This window comes from Hibiscus syriacus, unplaced genomic scaffold (genome assembly GCF_006381635.1).
Source record: "Hibiscus syriacus cultivar Baekdansim isolate YM2019G1 unplaced genomic scaffold, ASM638163v2 tig00110332_pilon, whole genome shotgun sequence".
NCBI lineage: Eukaryota > Viridiplantae > Streptophyta > Magnoliopsida > Malvales > Malvaceae > Hibiscus > Hibiscus syriacus.
This window is the reverse complement of record NW_024062688.1, coordinates 6,822,397-6,839,764: the sequence shown is the minus strand read 5'-3', so window position 1 is coordinate 6,839,764 and position 17,368 is coordinate 6,822,397. Positions and strand designations below refer to the sequence as shown.

General features: G+C 34.6%; 1 protein-coding gene and 1 long non-coding RNA gene across 2 annotated transcripts; one reads left to right on the top strand and one right to left on the bottom strand.

Annotated features, from left to right (window-relative positions):
* Positions 1–5,545: 5,545 nt before the first annotated feature.
* LOC120119614 (codeine O-demethylase-like) lies at positions 5,546–8,007 on the bottom strand. Its single transcript, XM_039139428.1, has 4 exons — positions 7,692–8,007; positions 7,353–7,600; positions 6,411–6,735; positions 5,546–5,820 (listed from the first exon to the last, which is right to left on the bottom strand). The coding sequence occupies exons 1-4, from the start codon at positions 7,935–7,937 to the stop codon at positions 5,584–5,586; spliced, it is 1,056 nt and encodes a 351-aa protein (XP_038995359.1). The 5' UTR covers positions 7,938–8,007; the 3' UTR covers positions 5,546–5,583.
* LOC120119617 lies at positions 5,875–6,518 on the top strand. Its single transcript, XR_005515850.1, has 3 exons — positions 5,875–5,902; positions 6,099–6,106; positions 6,389–6,518. It is a non-coding gene; the product is annotated as an uncharacterized LOC120119617 (long non-coding RNA).
* Positions 8,008–17,368: the final 9,361 nt, after the last annotated feature.

Sequence of the window (17,368 nt, the reverse complement as noted above, 5' to 3'; positions counted from 1 at the left end):
AATAATAGCAAAATATTTGAACTTATATTAAGAAAATACGATAATATACATATTGTAATATAAGTTTACCAAAATATTCAGAGCATACACAACTTAACCCTTTAATTACATGCCAATTGCCATTTACATAACAAAATGACCTACTGATTAAGTTGCTTCTGATCTGGTGGTTGCAGGAGTAATGTTGTCCAGCTATTTAACGTGTCCCGTCTACTTTCTTGGATCCTACGTGTGAAACACTCACACGCTAAGTCATCGACTTAGTAAGGCAATGTAATAATAATAACAAGGAAATGTAATAAAAATGTCATAATGATATGAAATGGGTTGAAAGCATGTACTTAATCAATGTAGTTTACATCACCAATATCCATACCTGTAAGCATATTACTTTAACATTCATGAATTTGTATTAATAAGTTTATTGGCCCATGATACCATATTGAGAACCTAAGGTATGTGAGTATTGTGAGGTTGTGCACTATGCTGTCACCACAGCTCGTATAATTGCACCGAAGTGCCACGTAGAATTGCACCGTAGTGCCATATAATAATGTCCATAAGGACCACATATTATTCCTTAAGAATCATATACATATACTAGGGATCAAGTATGTGTCTTACAAGACTTCACACATGTTCCACATAATATATATATATCCCGAAGGACCGCGTAGAATTGCACCGTAGTGCCATATAATAATGTCCATAAGGACCACATATTATTCCTTAAGAATCATATACATATACTAGGGATCAAGTATGTGTCTTACAAGACTTCACACATGTTCCACAGAATATATATATATATCCCGAAGGACCGCGTAGACCCTCTACCCTTGGCATGCCAACTATACCTATAGTTCTCATCTACAAAACATGGGCTTTCACACTTCACATAATTTGTATCACGTAGACATAGTATTTTCATACCCTTATCACATAGGCATATCATTTCCCGCATATTCATGTCATGTAATGCATATGGTATAAACTTATATCATGTTTCATAATATGGAATGTAATCATCTATTAAAATATTGAATCTAGACTTATCATAAGTCTAGAACTGATTATAATACTATATCCATGCTATGCATATGCACTCACCTATATTTCCTTGCTTTTTCCTCGATCGATCCTACTTGTCGATTGTTCCAGAACTCGTTTAGGCTCGATATCTACATAGTAATTCATTGATACTTATCAGTATACTAATTAGTATATTCTAAACTATCATTTCTTAGGCTAAAAGAAAAGCCATTTTCATCTTTTAATGGAGGCATGCATCGATGCACTTCTGATGCATCGATGCACTGAGGGCATTCGATGTTCATTTTATTAGAAATGCATCGATACACTCCTTATGCACCGATGCACTGACGACATTCGATGTTTGTATTTAAATTAATGCATCGATGCACTTCATATGCATCGATGCACCTTCAACAAATTTCTGGGATTTATCATTGATGCATCGGTGCATAATGAATGTGCATCGATGCACATTGCCCAGAAATGTCATTTAAGCACGAAAATCTCTTCTAACTCTACTTGACACTTTATATTTCCCCTCTTTTAATATCCCTAACTTGCATACTCTTACTTAAACTAATTATTATCCAATAAATACTTCTAAAACTTATAAATCTAATTCTCCATGTAGAATTTAAGAATCTAACCCAAATTCCAACATGTTCTAATTTGAATTCTAACACCTCATACTTCTTAGTTAGCTTAATGACAAGTCAAATTTCACTTCTAATTCTTATTAAGAACCCTATTCCAAAATTTCACTTTTCTACTTCCTTTATTTAATTCTTCATACACTCCTCATCTTATGGTTTTAAGATAATCTAAGCTTTCCTTAAGCTTAGTTATCAACTAAAGATCAATAAGAAACCTTAAATTCATCAAGAATTTGATCACAAGAAAACTCACATTTGCTTGGCTTCACACGTGAAGAAGAAGAAGAAAGAAATAAGAGAACTCTGGAAACCTCTAAACTTTCCTTTCCTTCCTTCCACGTGTATCTATATATACCATATATTATTATTATATTTTTCTTTTCCTTGCAAATGACCATATTATCCTTTCATTCCCCATTCTTTTCAATTTGATCTTACACCTCATTTCTCATATAAGTCTTTAAACCACTCAATTATTTTAATTTAAATTACCAAATTTTGAAACCTTACGATTTAGTCACTAACCCGGTATTGAGGATGTTACATTACCCCTCCTCTTCCCACCCTTCTCAATGGAAAATGTTCGGTTTCCTCAAGCTTCTTGGATACGGAATGGGGTGGTAAATAACTACTCTAGGAATGATGATGTGGGCCTTTGTTTGCGAAGTCACTTCCAAGTTCAAGTTGGCAGTGGGAGATCAATTTCCTTTTGGCATGATGTTTGGTTGGGTTGGGCAGTTTTCCGTTGAAGGTTCAGTACCCGAGGCTGTTCGCACTATCAATTAATAAGGATGGCAAAATCGCTGAGTTTAGGTCTCAAAGTGCCTCGAGTTGGAGTTGGAACATTCAAATGCGCAGGAATCTAAGTGATTGGGAATTGGATCTGTGCGTTGAACTAATGTCTTCACTTTGCAACTTTAACTTAGCTCCATAAAGGATGATTATTTTGTGTGGACTGGCAATGGGTAAAGTCCTGCATCAGATTATTGACTGGTTCGGGAGAATCAGATCCTATATGATCGAATCAGGTTTGGCTTGGGGTGGCGCCTCCTAAAGTGGAGTCTTTTGTTTGGAAGGTAATGCATAAAAAGTTGGCTGTCAAAACTATACTTATAAAACGTGGGATACTTGGATCTGAAGATAACCTTTGCCTTCTCTGAAGTCTAAATTCCAAATCTGTATCCCATTTATTTGTTTCCTGCAGAGTTACTTGGGAATTATAGTCGCGTTTCATGCAGTTTTGGAAGGTGTGTTTTGTCTTTCCTGATGATATTTCAGCATTTCTAGTTGCCTGGTTTGAATTAGTTCCTCAGTCTACAATATGGAAGTTTATTCCTGGCGCCGTGTTATGGTCAGTCTGGTTATGCAGAAATTCCCTAATTTTTGAGGATGGGGTTCTAGATACTTCAAAGTTATTTTTAACAAGAAGCAGAAGCAGGTTGGCAGCTTGGTTTTCGGCCAAATTTCCCAATGTTTCTATTTTAATGGACTGTCTTATAGGAGATCCGTCATTAGCGGAACCATGTCCAGCACTAAAGAAAAAAAATTCCCCCTCCCCCCATTTGGTCTCCTCCACCATCGGGCTACTTTAAAGTTAATGTGGATGGAGCGGTGAATAGAGATTGGAGTGCTGGAGGTATTGGAGGGTTACTCCGGGATTCGGATAGCATTTTGCTTGGTTCTTTTTCGGATTCCATAGGGCCTGGATTTCTGACGCCATTCCCTCTTCTCCATCCTAAGCAAGTCCCACAAATTAGAACGCAGGAAATTCAACTCCCTTTTAAGTCGGGCGTTGGAGGGATCCATTTGAATTTCGGCCTCGATCAAACTAATCTTCTGTTCTATATTCTGGGTAACAGTAGCTGGCTCTTCTTTCCTCAAATTCAACCATCTCTTAATAGCCACTTTCGAACCCCTCAAAATTTGACTAATTCCTGAGCCCTGTGACTTGGTAAGGACTGCGTTCATCATATTATTGAAATTCTGAGTCAATGGTTGAAAAACTTACACGGCCGCGGACCCAATTTAAAGTCTCTTCAACACAGACCAGAAGAGGATTATGATCCGAGATTGACTTTGAGAGAAACACGACGCTTAGAACCGGTGACCACGATAGAATTTCAAGTGACACTAGAATTCTATCAAACTTGCACATCGTTGGGATTTCCCGAAAGTTGCTCCTTGTAAACTTTGAACCCACTAATGGAAGATCCACCACTGCTATCGATAAACTGTCCAAGATTTTCCATGGAAGCACGATTTATTGACAGGCCTATTTTCTTACTTTCCTCTTTAAGTCTCTCCAATGATCCAAGGGATATTAGATGAGGCCATGACATTAGTAATTTCTGAAAAAAATCCTTTCCTTTCTGCAAAGTCATTGGAGCATATATGTTGATGATTCCATCCTTACTTCTCCATTGAGGTATACACCCAATCATCGCTATGAAGTGTTGTTGAATTGCATGAGATTCAACCTTGAAAAAAATTAGAATCCCACACACAAACCAGATCACCCGCCGACCCAATCGCCGGCGAGAAAAGGAAGTTTTCAGCCCTACCACCGCAACAGGACGCGATTTTCCTATTGGATAGTTCCTTAGCTTTTGATTCTTGAAAAAGCAAAATTTTAATACCGTGTTTCTTCACTAACGACCTAACTACTCTTACACTTTTCCGATCTCCATGGCCCACGCACATTCCACGATAATAATTTAAACCCAAACATAAATTAAACAGAAAACACACCTTGTTATTTGAGAGATTTTCCCCCAACTCAGAGTTGATGCCCCGCTTTCTCTTCAATACGAGCTAAGTGTTGAATAATCGCTTCCTTATCCTCGTGGAATTTCCCCACTAATTTCACCAACTTAACCTACCAGTACGTTCAATTTATCATCGACCAAAAATCCTTTATCAAACTTCTTCAAGGTCATCAACGAATTTCTTTTCCATTGATACTACATAACTCTTAATTCTCCTTCATTTCCCCACTAATTTCACCAACTTCATCCGTCAGTCCATTTAATTTATCATCAGACAATCTTCCTTCATCCTTGAAGGTGCCAATCATCTCTTCAATTCTAATTTGTCTTTCCAAACTCTCACAAACAATTCGTTTAATCTCATACCCCGTAGTTTTCACAGATTGAACAGGAAAGCCAGAACCTTCCTCTCTCTACACTCATGGTAGCCTACTCTTCAACTGTGTATCAAGTAGGGATTATTTTTCCAAGTATGTTTGTAGTTGGAGTTTAATTTTTCAATATTTTGTAATCTCAATGTCCTTTTTCATCATTTTAATAACTTCAATCTGGCGTGTGGGGAAGAGAAATTGAAGTTCTTTTTTTTTCCAGGAATTGGAAAATGATGTAGAGTTGCTATTATTTCACCATTTTTATTAGTAAATTGAGAGCTGGAATTTATGCTTTACTGGCACATACCAATCATCTTGAACATTCAACTATTGCGTTTCTATTCAGTTTATTAAATAGATGATGCGCCTGTAATACTGTGAAGGAAGTTGAAATTTATCTCGTAATATTCAAAACCCCACATCTAATCAGATACCTAATCAATCATATATTACCGTAATAGTGAGATTTATGAATTCAAATATAAATTAAAAATAGAATCATTTCATTCTTATAATTAGTTTTTAAATAAAAGAGTATAAATTACTAATTACCAGAGAGTTGCCAATAAGCATACAATAACGGTGACAGATGAGAATCAATGTTCCAACACCAAAACACATAATTGGACACTTTAAATTTGTAAACTTCGTTAAAATACAATTTTAAAAAAAACCGTACCTTTTTCATCAACGATACTGATATAAAGAGGAACACAAACACCTTGAATACATGTAAAACATAAAGAGACAACACGTAATTTAAACTCGTGCAGTATGAAGAGCTCTCATTCCTCTCTGGTAATACTCCCAATGTGTGATTTCGTAATCTTGAACCTTGTTGAAAAGCGGTGGTGTTTCCTCATTCACCAGACCATCTAAGGGTCCGATCTCTTTGTGTTTTTGTGGGGTGTAGAAAACTGCAATCGACGTCCTCTCCTTCTCCATGTGGCTTACTACCCTATGAACCGGGCTCTTCCATATCCCATTTGTCATTATCTGATCAACATCACCATTCACATCACTTTCACAAGCTATAATGATTATTATCGAGTTCGTGCTCATTTCTTGTTTCTTAATAGTGTTTAAGGCATTTTGCTCACATATTCGTGTTAGGTCTAGAACTGTCGGCACGCGGCATATAAGCTTATCGGTGAAATCAAATGGATTATGATGATTATTGACCGTTCACCTCTTTGATTAAGGTTGAGAACATTAACAGATGAAAAACCGACATTTGATCAATGTCAAAATGTTCCACCTCGATGAAGAGGTAGAACATAAAGTTAAAGTTCTGTGGTTTCATTTAAGAATGCATCTCATCTCTCGGTCATAGAGAGATTATATAGGAACTTGATAATGCATGTATCATTGTAGAAGTATAATCACTACTAGTAGATTAACATACTAAGTGGATATGATCAGATGACCGTGAATTTGATTTTGATAGGGTACATAGGCCTATCAGAAGTAGTATCAACTAATCATTAATATTTCCCGAAAGATATTAGATATTTCATATTTCTAGCGGGATTGTAACAAAGTTATAAGAAGTAAGTATGCATAGATATGTAGGTTAATGTAAATACCTCCATTTGATCACCCATGAGGATTAGGAGTGCTTCAGGTAGAGTGGGGACTGTAAACCAATGCTGATTTTGGAGAATTTGAAGGCCTTCAACTTCATCTTGCAAGATTATGGTGTAACCGGTGCCATCTGCATGAGGTTTCAACCCAAGAACAATTTCAGGCCTCCGACAACACGGGTAATAGTTGAACCTGGCCTGCAACGCCGCTCCTTCGCCGAATTCATCCAGGATACAATTTTCCTCCAACCCCAGCGACTTAGCCATCGATTTCGAAACACTCTCTGTCACCATTCTCATCTTACATGTGTAATTTTCTAAAACTTCCCTGCAAAATGGAATTATGAAGCATGCATGCTGTGAACAGCTTATGTTATATACAGGTCCTCCGTATAGGGATATAAATGACGGATCTAGCTATTCAAGTTTGATTCAATCAAATTTTGGTTAACGTTCAAATAGAATCATCTTGACTTGAGTTTTTAACGAGTCGAAACGAGTTATTTTTATTTAATTCTTAATTTGAAAAAACTCTCGAGTAACTTGAAAAAATATAATAAAATTTAATTTTTTAAATTAAATTATTAATAATATTAATATTTTTATGTTATTTTTTAAATACAATATAAAGTTTTCATATACTTATGGTTTATATTTAAATTGGGTTCAAGGTTAAATCGAGTTAAGCATAAGAAAGTTTTGAGTTTAGGTTATTTGAACTTGAATCGAGCTTAAAATTTTAAGATAGCGAGTTTTCGAATCAAGTTTTAATTTTTGATTTGGTATTCGAAGTCTGACAATTTTAAATTCGTGACGTTTCAAATATAGTCAAACTCATCCTTAAATTTTTGAATATTCAAATCGAATCAAGTTCATCCATACTCAAACAAGAGTGAGCTAGTTTTCAGCCATATCTCCGTATACTAAAATTAGACATAGCCTTACCTGAAAGATTTGGGGTTCTGGGGCCAAAATTTGGCGACCCTTAAATCTTGAGGATGAACTGTGAGAAACAAACGGTCTTGCCAGTCAAGGAACTGACCTTCTTCAGGGGTAGGGTCGCCTCCATATCCTTCAAACTCTTCAACTCCTTTGCTGTACTTTTTCTTCTCTTCCATTGGCTGTTGGAAGAATTCCCTGCTCACTTGCCGAATTTCGTCTAGGAAACAACTTGATATCCCATGATTTATAGCCTGACACAAATTAACAACCCATCGAGATCGAGAGAGAGAGAGAGAGAAGAAGAAGAAAAGAAAACTGGGTTTACAGTGCTGGATTTCAAACCTGAAAGCAACCCCAAGAGCACAGTGCTGATTTAAGCTTCTGCAATTCTTTTTCTTCTTCTGCTTTGGAGGTTAATTGTGAGGAGGAGAGCAGATTGAGGTCGATAATGGGAATAGGAGCTAACGGGGATGAGCCATTTGCAGCTTCTTTTTCATCTCTGCAGATGTAGAGTGACTCTGGTTCTTCACCATTGATGACCATTTCTTGAACTCGCTTTGACAGCAGCACATCGGCAAGACTGGCCATGTTTGCAGCAGATTCAAAGCGCTCAGATTACTTGGAAAATGCTTGTAAGAAGTGGTACAGATTGATAATAAGCACAGATACAAGAACTGAATTTTCAACTTTTCTGATACTGATATACTGAAAACTATGATACCACTATGAGTGGATGGGACTGAGATGGAATGTACTTTTGTGCACCACTAGTGCTTCATTCCATGAGCAATTGTCTTGGAAAACGCAAGTGGTGATGTAATTTGATTTGTACTGCTTATGGCCTTATTTTCTTTTTAAATATTGACCTATTACTATTTCTTTTACAAAAGGAAATGCCGATTAATATATTAAATATAAAACGTGTCCAACAAGGGTAGTTTTGCGGTGCGGCGCCTAAAAAACGGTTAATATACGGCGTGACCGGTTAAACAAGTGACCGGTTAAAATTTATACCGGTTATGTTATATTATTTAACCGGAAATATTATAAAGTACAATAACATACTAGGTAGCGCTTATATAATGTAATAGGTAGTGCTTATATTTACCTAATTTATAAGTAAACCGGTATATTTATACCGATAGTATTACAAATTTACCTATTACATTATATTATATTGAAAGTGTCCATACTTTTTATAAAAAGGATCGATACTTCTTTTAAAGTTATGTAATTTATGTTTCAATTTTTTGAATAGTGTTTCATGTTTTCCACCTATAATATTAATTTAATAATTTCATTTGCACAAAAAATTATTTGATTATTTGATATTTTATAAAATATTATTTAGAATTTTTAATTTAATAATAATATATATCGTAACGTAAAAAATAAATCATTAGACGCCTATAATTACTAAATTAAAATCTTAAAACTCACTCAAAAGATAACCTTAAATTAATGTTTTCAACAGTGAAAAAAGTATGGACACTTTTATAAAAATGATAGACACTTTACAATATAACCACTACCTATTACATTATATAAACGATACCTATTACATTATATAAGCGCTACCTATTACATCATATTTTTACCTATTATATTGAAAGTGTCCATACTTTTTATAAAAAGGATCGATACTTATTTTAAAGTTATGTAATTTATGTTTCAATTTTTTTTAATAGTGTTTCATGTTTTCCACCTACAATATTAATTTAATAATTTCATTTGCACAAAAAATTATTTGATTATTTGATATTTTATAAAATATTATTTAGAATTTTTAATTTAACAACATTAAATATATATCGTAACGTAAAAAATAAATCATTAGACGCCTATAATTACTAAATTAAAATCTTAAAACTCACTCAAAAGATAACCTTAAATTAATGTTTTCCACAGTGAAAAAAGTATGGACACTTTTATAAAAAGGATAGACACTTTACAATATAACCACTACCTATTACATTATATAAACGATACCTATTACATTATATAAGCGCTACCTATTACATCATATTTTTACCTATTATATTGAAAGTGTCCATACCTTTTATAAAAAGGATCGATACTTCTTTTAAAGTTACGTAATTTATGTTTCAATTTTTTTAATAGTGTTTCATGTTTTCCACCTACAATATTAATTTAATAATTTCATTTGCACAAAAAATTATTTGATTTTTTGATATTTTATAAAATATTATTTAGAATTTTTAATTTAACAACATTAACCAAAGATAATAATAAATATGTAATATATATGTTTATTGTTTTTAATTTAATAATAATATATACAACATCAAACACATTCCAGCTATAAATTACAAGCTAAGGACACTTGAAGAAGCAAGAGAACAACTATCCAAGCAATCAAAAACGAGAAAATCCCAACATGATAACAACTGAACATATCATATCAATGTTCAAAATCAAGTTGTAGATTTTGATTTCCTTTTGCTTGGCATCATATGAGATTTGAATTTTGATTTCCTTTTGCTTGGCACCATATGAGCTTTGGATTTTGATGAGCATCGGAAGTATTTCAGACTTATGATTTGGGTGGTACTCAGAAGCATTTCGGACTTAGATTTTAGTTGCTATTTGTTTACCACCCAGATCATACGCCCGAAACGTTTCTGACGCTTTAAAGTTGACCAAAAAATACAATGGTCTGGATTTCCCTCGCGTTTAAACTTTAGAAAAAAACAATGGAAATTAGGAATAATCAATGATAACATGCATATTGGCTTGGGCTAATATTTATAGTGGAGCCGAAATATATATTGAAATTCAAACTCAAATTGAAATTTAAATTCAAACTCCAATTACATATGAAATGAATTTGAAATGCAGTGTTAAATTGAACATGAAAATTGCATAATTGATTCATACTGTTCAAGTAACATGCTTTATGAACCATCAAGCTAAAAGACAATATTGATTGAGTTCAAAGCTGAGTTGTGAGTTGATGGAGTTGTCACACTTGTCACATGGTTGGAATAAAGTAATTTGATGTAATAATTTTATTTGCACAAAAAATTATTTGATTGTTTTGATATTTTATAAAATAATATTTAGAATTTTTAATTTAATAATAATATATATCGTAACGTAAAAAATAAATCATTAGACGCCTATAATTACTAAATTAATATCTTAAAACTCACTCAAAAGATAACCTTAAATTAATGTTTTCCACAGTGAAAAAAGTATGGACACTTTTATAAAAAGGATAGATACTTTACAATATATTATATAAGCGCTACCTATTACATTATATAAACGATACCTATTACATTATATACTTGTAGTTATTGTACATACCTAAATATGTACTGCTAATTTAATTTTGTACCCACCCTTTAACTACCACTACCAATGCCACATCATAGTGAAAGCAGCACGACTGAAACATATTCAAAATGAACCTTTGCTTACATCTCCATCAACTCCTGGAGCACTGAACTTGCACAACAAAATTTTTGCCATGGATAATACTGATGTAGACAATGTTAAGCCAACCGAGGAATGCCATGAAGTACATAATGTTGATGAATCTGACAGATTGGTTGGTCAGCTCTTCTGTTCACGTGATCAAGCTTGGCACTTTTACAAGGGATTCGCACGGGAACATGGGTTTAGTGCACGTAAGGGAACAACACGGCTTGACGTGGAAGGGGATGTGAAGACACAAGAATTTTGTTGTTCCAAAGAAGGGTTTCGAGTATCAAAAGTCAATACTGTTGATCGCCAACGTGCTCATACGCCAGTCACAAGAACAGGATGTAAGGCTAGAGTCGTAGTTACAGCAACAAATACAAACGATCAGTGGGTTATAAGTAAGTCTGATCAGAAACATAATCATGCATTGTGCACATCTGCTATGACACCATTTATGCGTTCTAATAGAGCTGTAAGTAAGGCTGATATCGATGAGGCAACAACATTGAAAGAGGTCGGTGTTGGCACGTCACAAGTAATGAACTATTTAACGCAGCAGGCAGGGGGCTATCATAATGTTGGATTTACACATAAAGACCTCTACAATGCACTTCAAAGAGGTAAAGCAAAGGAAATCGTCGATGGAGATGTGAATGCGCTTATTGCCTACTTTGATTATAAGAAACATGATGATCCCGAGTTTTTTATGACATACTCGGTAGACGAATCGGGGGCATTGTATAATCTTATTTGGTCGGATTCTACATCGAGATCGGATTACACATGCTTCGGTGATGTAATTGCGCTCGACACAACGTACAAAGATAATTTGTATGGTCGACCAATTATGCCTATTGTTGGTGTCAATCATCACCATAACACAATTGTGTTTGCCACTGCCATAATCGCTGACGAGACGTCTCAATCTTTTGAGTGGGTGCTACAGAATTTTTTAGAAGCCATGATGAATAAATCACCTATTTCTGTTGTAACCGATGGGGATAGGGCAATGCAGAGGGCTATCAAATCTGTTATCCCTTATGCTAAGCACAGATTATGTTCTTGGCATCTTTCTCGCAATGCACAAGCTAACATTGGTGACCCAAAGTTTACAGCAGCATTCTCAAAATGCATGGCTTCCTGGTGGACAACCAAGGAATTTGATATTCAATGGCGTTCGATTGTTTCAGAATTCAACGTCCACAAGCATCCATGGGTGATTGAGAAGGGAAATACACGACACTTATGGGCACAAGCATATCTAACCGGTCATTTCTTTGCCAATATTCGCTCAACACAAAGGTACGAGTCTATGAATGCTTCACTAGCTATTGCACTGAAACACAAGAAGACATATTTAGATGTTGTTCGTGTAATTGAAGATGGAATTAGTAGAATGCGTATGAACGAGTTGAAAGCGGATTACTTAAGTTCCCATACTAAGCCCTTCCAGATCACAAAACTGGTCGACCTTGAAAGCCATGCCGCTGCGATTTTTACCCGCGAATCTTTTCGTCTGTTCCAAGATGAACTTATACGGGAGACATTGTACCGGATTGAGGCAGAGATTAAGTCCTTATCAGATGAATGTCAACATTATATTTTGTCAAAGTACGCAGAAAAAAATAGGAAATTTGAAATTAGTTTTGATTCTCGTACGAAAACTCTAATTTGCTCCTGCAAAAAATTCGAGACCGTTGGACTTCCGTGTCGCCATCAACTTCACATTTTGAAGCAATTGGACTACACATATTTGCCCGGGACTTTGATTCAAAGTAGGTGGACTAATGATGCGAAGGCTTCTGCACCCAGCTATGTTGATTTGAATGTGTCTCCAGAAGTGATGCAAATGGCAAGGTTCGCTGCTCTACGTTCAACGTCAAGTAGGTTATGCTACATTGCATCAAAGACAGACGAGTCTTTCAAAACCGCAAGAGATGAGATGAAAAAACTAATAGAAGAATTAGAAAACTCGTTTGGTTTGAATCATTCAGTCAACCAGAGCATTGTAGTAAACAATGTTCGTGACCCTCAACGAAAACAACGCAAGCGAAAAGAAGTGCCGAAGAACAAGGTCGAGAAGAAAATTAGGCGATGTGGGTACTGCAACGGTGAGGGGCATAACAAACTAACATGTCCTCAAGTCAAGCTCAGTTTGAGTACAAGCACACAGCCTACATCAACTGATTTTTTCGAAGACGGAATGGAATGACAACGATCTCCATATAATATATCGTAAGTATCAACATGACTCCTATTGTATGTACATATAAATATTTTGAATGAAGGAAGAAAAACCGCGTTACTTAAAATTACCGACACTTTTTTAAATGGTATCGACACATTTTAGGTTGTAGACATATTCGCGCATAAAACCGGTATATTTATACCGGTTATATTATAAAATTATCTATTACATTATAATTATGGGTTCCGATGTGTAAATGTCGACACTTTTTTAAATCGTATCGACACATTTTTCTTCCAATATGGACATAAAGTACCGACACAATATTAAAAAGTGTCGATATAGGTTGTAGACCTATTCGCTCATACAATCGGTATATTTATACCTGTTATATTACAAAATTATCTATTACATTATAATTATGGGTTCCGATGTGTAAATGTCTCCACTTTTTTAAATCGTATCGACACATTTTTCTTCCAATATGGACATAAAGTACCGACACAATATTAAAAAGTGTCGATATAGGTTGTAGACCTATTCGCTCATACAACCGGTATATTTATACCTGTTATATTACAAAATTATCTATTACATTATAATTATGGGTTCCGATGTGTAAATGTCGACACTTTTTTAAATCGTATCGACACATTTTTCTTCCAATATGGACATAAAGTACCGACACAATATTAAAAAGTGTCGATATAGGTTGTAGACCTATTCGCTCATACAACCGGTATATTTATACCTGTTATATTACAAAATTATCTATTACATTATAATTATGGGTTCCGATGTGTAAATGTCGACACTTTTTTAAATCGTATCGACACATTTTTCTTCCAATATGGACATAAAGTACCGACACAATATTAAAAAGTGTCGATATAGGTTGTAGACCTATTCGCGCATAAAACCGGTATATTTATACCGGTTATATTGCAAATTTACCTATTTTATTATAATATGTTGAAAATGTTCATACTTTTTATAAAAAGGATCGATACTTTTTTTAAAGATATGTAATTTATGTTTCAATATTTTTTAAGTATGTTTCATGTTTTCCACCTACAATATTAATTTAATAATTTCATTTGCACAAAAAATTAGTTGATTGTTTTGATATTTTATAAAATAATATTAAGAATTTTTAATTTAATAATAATATATACCGTAACGTAAAAAATAAATCATTAGACGCCTATAATTACTAAATTAATATCTTAAAACTCACTCAAAAGATAACCTTAAATTAATGTTTTCCACAGTGGAAAAAGTATAGACACTTTTATAAAAAGGATAGATACTTTACAATATATTAAAAAAGTATAGAAAAGTCGAACATAAAAAGTATAGACACTTTTATAAAAAAGTATGGACACGCGTTTCAAACATCATTGAGATCTTTACAGTAGGTAACAGAATCGTATGTTTTGCATTTTTTTTGATCCTGTTCACAAACAGTCGAACATAAATATGTAGGAATCATAGACAACGAAAAGTCAGCAAACTGTAATGACATTCATCTTACCCACACGAATAGAAAATGCTCGGAAAATACAGGTAGTTTCTCAAGTACACGGTCGACGTTATGCCTGAGATTGTAATCAAGTTTGAATGTTAACATTCAAATGTGTATTAACGATTTTGACTACAGTAATTCAATTGCCTCAAACATGTTCTAACCTCATCTTTGAAGACCAAAGGGCAACAACAAAATTGTCGACACAAAATTGCATAAATTCAAATAATCCTCTTCTGAGGACAACATCTACAACATGAAGAAAATGAGATTAAAGTTCTACGCTTATATGTTAAAATAATGGATACAAAAGAATAGAATTAAAACCTGCCGGCAGTCTTGGGATGTAGGCAAGGACACCATTGAGATCAAAAATTAAAAGTTTTCTTGAAGGCGGCGTTGCAGACAAGATATACTTGTTTGGATCATCATCTTCATCATCATCATCGTCATCATCTTCATCGCCAGCTTCATCGTCATCATCATCGTCATCTTCATCGTCTGATTCATCTTCTGCGACCGCTTGGTTGTCCACATCTGTTAAAAGAAAATAAAATAAAGTTCAGAACGTGTAAATGTTAAGAAACATAGATAATGAATTACCTAACTCGTTTGATGTCGTTGACGTAATTCGTTACGCAACATGGAGACTTCACGATGCAATGATGAAATATCGTATCGCATTCCACTCACAAGGGAATCAATATGCTCCCGAAAATTGACCATGTATTCCATCACGGTCTTAATTGTGACATCCTCTGCAACTGGAGCTTCTTCCATCATTGCGTCTCCACTTGGTTGCTCTTCTTCATGGCCAACGGGGTCCATTTCCTCCCTCTCTTGATCTAATCCGACCTTCTTGACACGCTTCCAACCGAGTTTTTCAACAAAATCATATCCCACTTTTTTAATAAATACCATGTCAATCTTGCGGGTTAATCGAACAGGGGCGTCATGCGAAAAATCAACTTCCTTCTTCTTCAACAGATGGGTGATGACACATCCATATGGTAGTGTAGTTGAAATTGTTGCTCCCTTTGTGACCATATATACAATTGTATTAAATATGAGTTTTGCAATGTTTGGAGCCGTTTTGGATTTATACTTTGCTATCCACCAATAATCGTTGTCTCGAAGCGTTGAATGTTTTCCCCCACTAGGCCGGATATACCATGTGAGCATTTTGTGAAACACTCTCGACTCTACATCGAGGTGAATTGGGCTATTTCTAGTAACCCGTTTAATTGTAGACCGATCTACACCATTTTCATCTGAATCCCCTGTATTCGCTACACCTAAACCCTCCGCAATAGTTTCTGGAGATATATATATATCCTTCCCCATGACATGTGTATTAATTCCTATTATATTAGTCTTATTAGGCTCGTGCTGTAAGGAAACATTGTTGTAGAAGACTCTAACTAGGTTGGGATAATATCTTGGTTCTACACCAAGGAATTCAAGCCAACCCCAAGATGTAAATGTGGATTTAAAACTAAATGCATATTTATCATCAAACAAGAAACCCAGGTCAATGACACGTTCGGGACGAATCTTCCTTACTTTAAAACTCATCTGCCATCTTTGTTTCTCCATGTCGGATCTAAAGTTCAGAGTTTCGAAGGACCTGATTTCCTCAGAAGAATCGTTTGTTACAGAAGGAGGTGGTTGAGAAGAACTGGGTTGAGAAGAGCTTTGAGAAAGACCTCGCTTCTGACGCTGACGTTTTGGAGCCATTTTGGTTGGATGCTACCCCTATTACAATGGAACACAAACACATTCAGGATAAAAACTCCAATATAGAAATCAATCAAACCCATAAAATATCGATAAATTTACCTGAATATCTGGTCGTCACTTATGATAACGGTAGAAGAAAGAGGAAGATCTGCCTGCTTGCCTTTATGTTTAGGGTTTCTCGATTAAGAGTACTATATATCGTAAACGGTGGAAAACACTTGATATTTAAATTAGTATCGACACAAACTATATTAGTGTCGACACATTATTTAGACATATTCTCACATAAAACCGGTATAATTGTACCGGTTAGATTGAAAAATTACATATTACATTATACTTTTGGGTTCGATGATTTTGGGATCGACACTTTTTATATACGGATCGACACTTTATGGTGCACCCTGTTTTCCATTCATATTTAAATTAGTATCGACACAAACTATATTAGTGTCGACACATTATTTAGACATATTCTCACATAAAACCGGTATAATTGTACCGATTAGATTGAAAAATTACATATTACATTATACTTTTGGGTTCGATGATGTTGGGATCGACACTTTTTATATATGGATCGACACTTTATGGTGCACCATGTTTTCCATTCATATTTAAATTAGTATCGACACAAACTATATTAGTGTCGACACATTATTTAGTCATATTCTCACATAAAACCGGTATAATTGTACCAGTTAGATTGAAAAATTACATATTACATTATAATTTTGGGTTCGATGATTTTGGGATCGACACTTTTTATATATGGATCGACACTTTATGGTGCACCCTGTTTTTCATTCATTCTGGAAATAAATATCGACACAAACTATATTAGTGTCGACACATTATTTAGACATATTCTCACATAAAACCGATATAATTGTACCGGTTAGATTGAAAAATTACATATTACATTATAATTTTGGGTTCGATGATTTTGGGATCGACACTTTTTATATATGGATCGACACTTTATGGTGCACCCTGTTTTCCATTCATTCTGGAAATAAATATCGACACAAACTATATTAGTGTCGACACATTATTTAGACATATTCTCACATAAAACCGGTATAATTGTACCGGTTAGATTGAAAAATTACATATTAC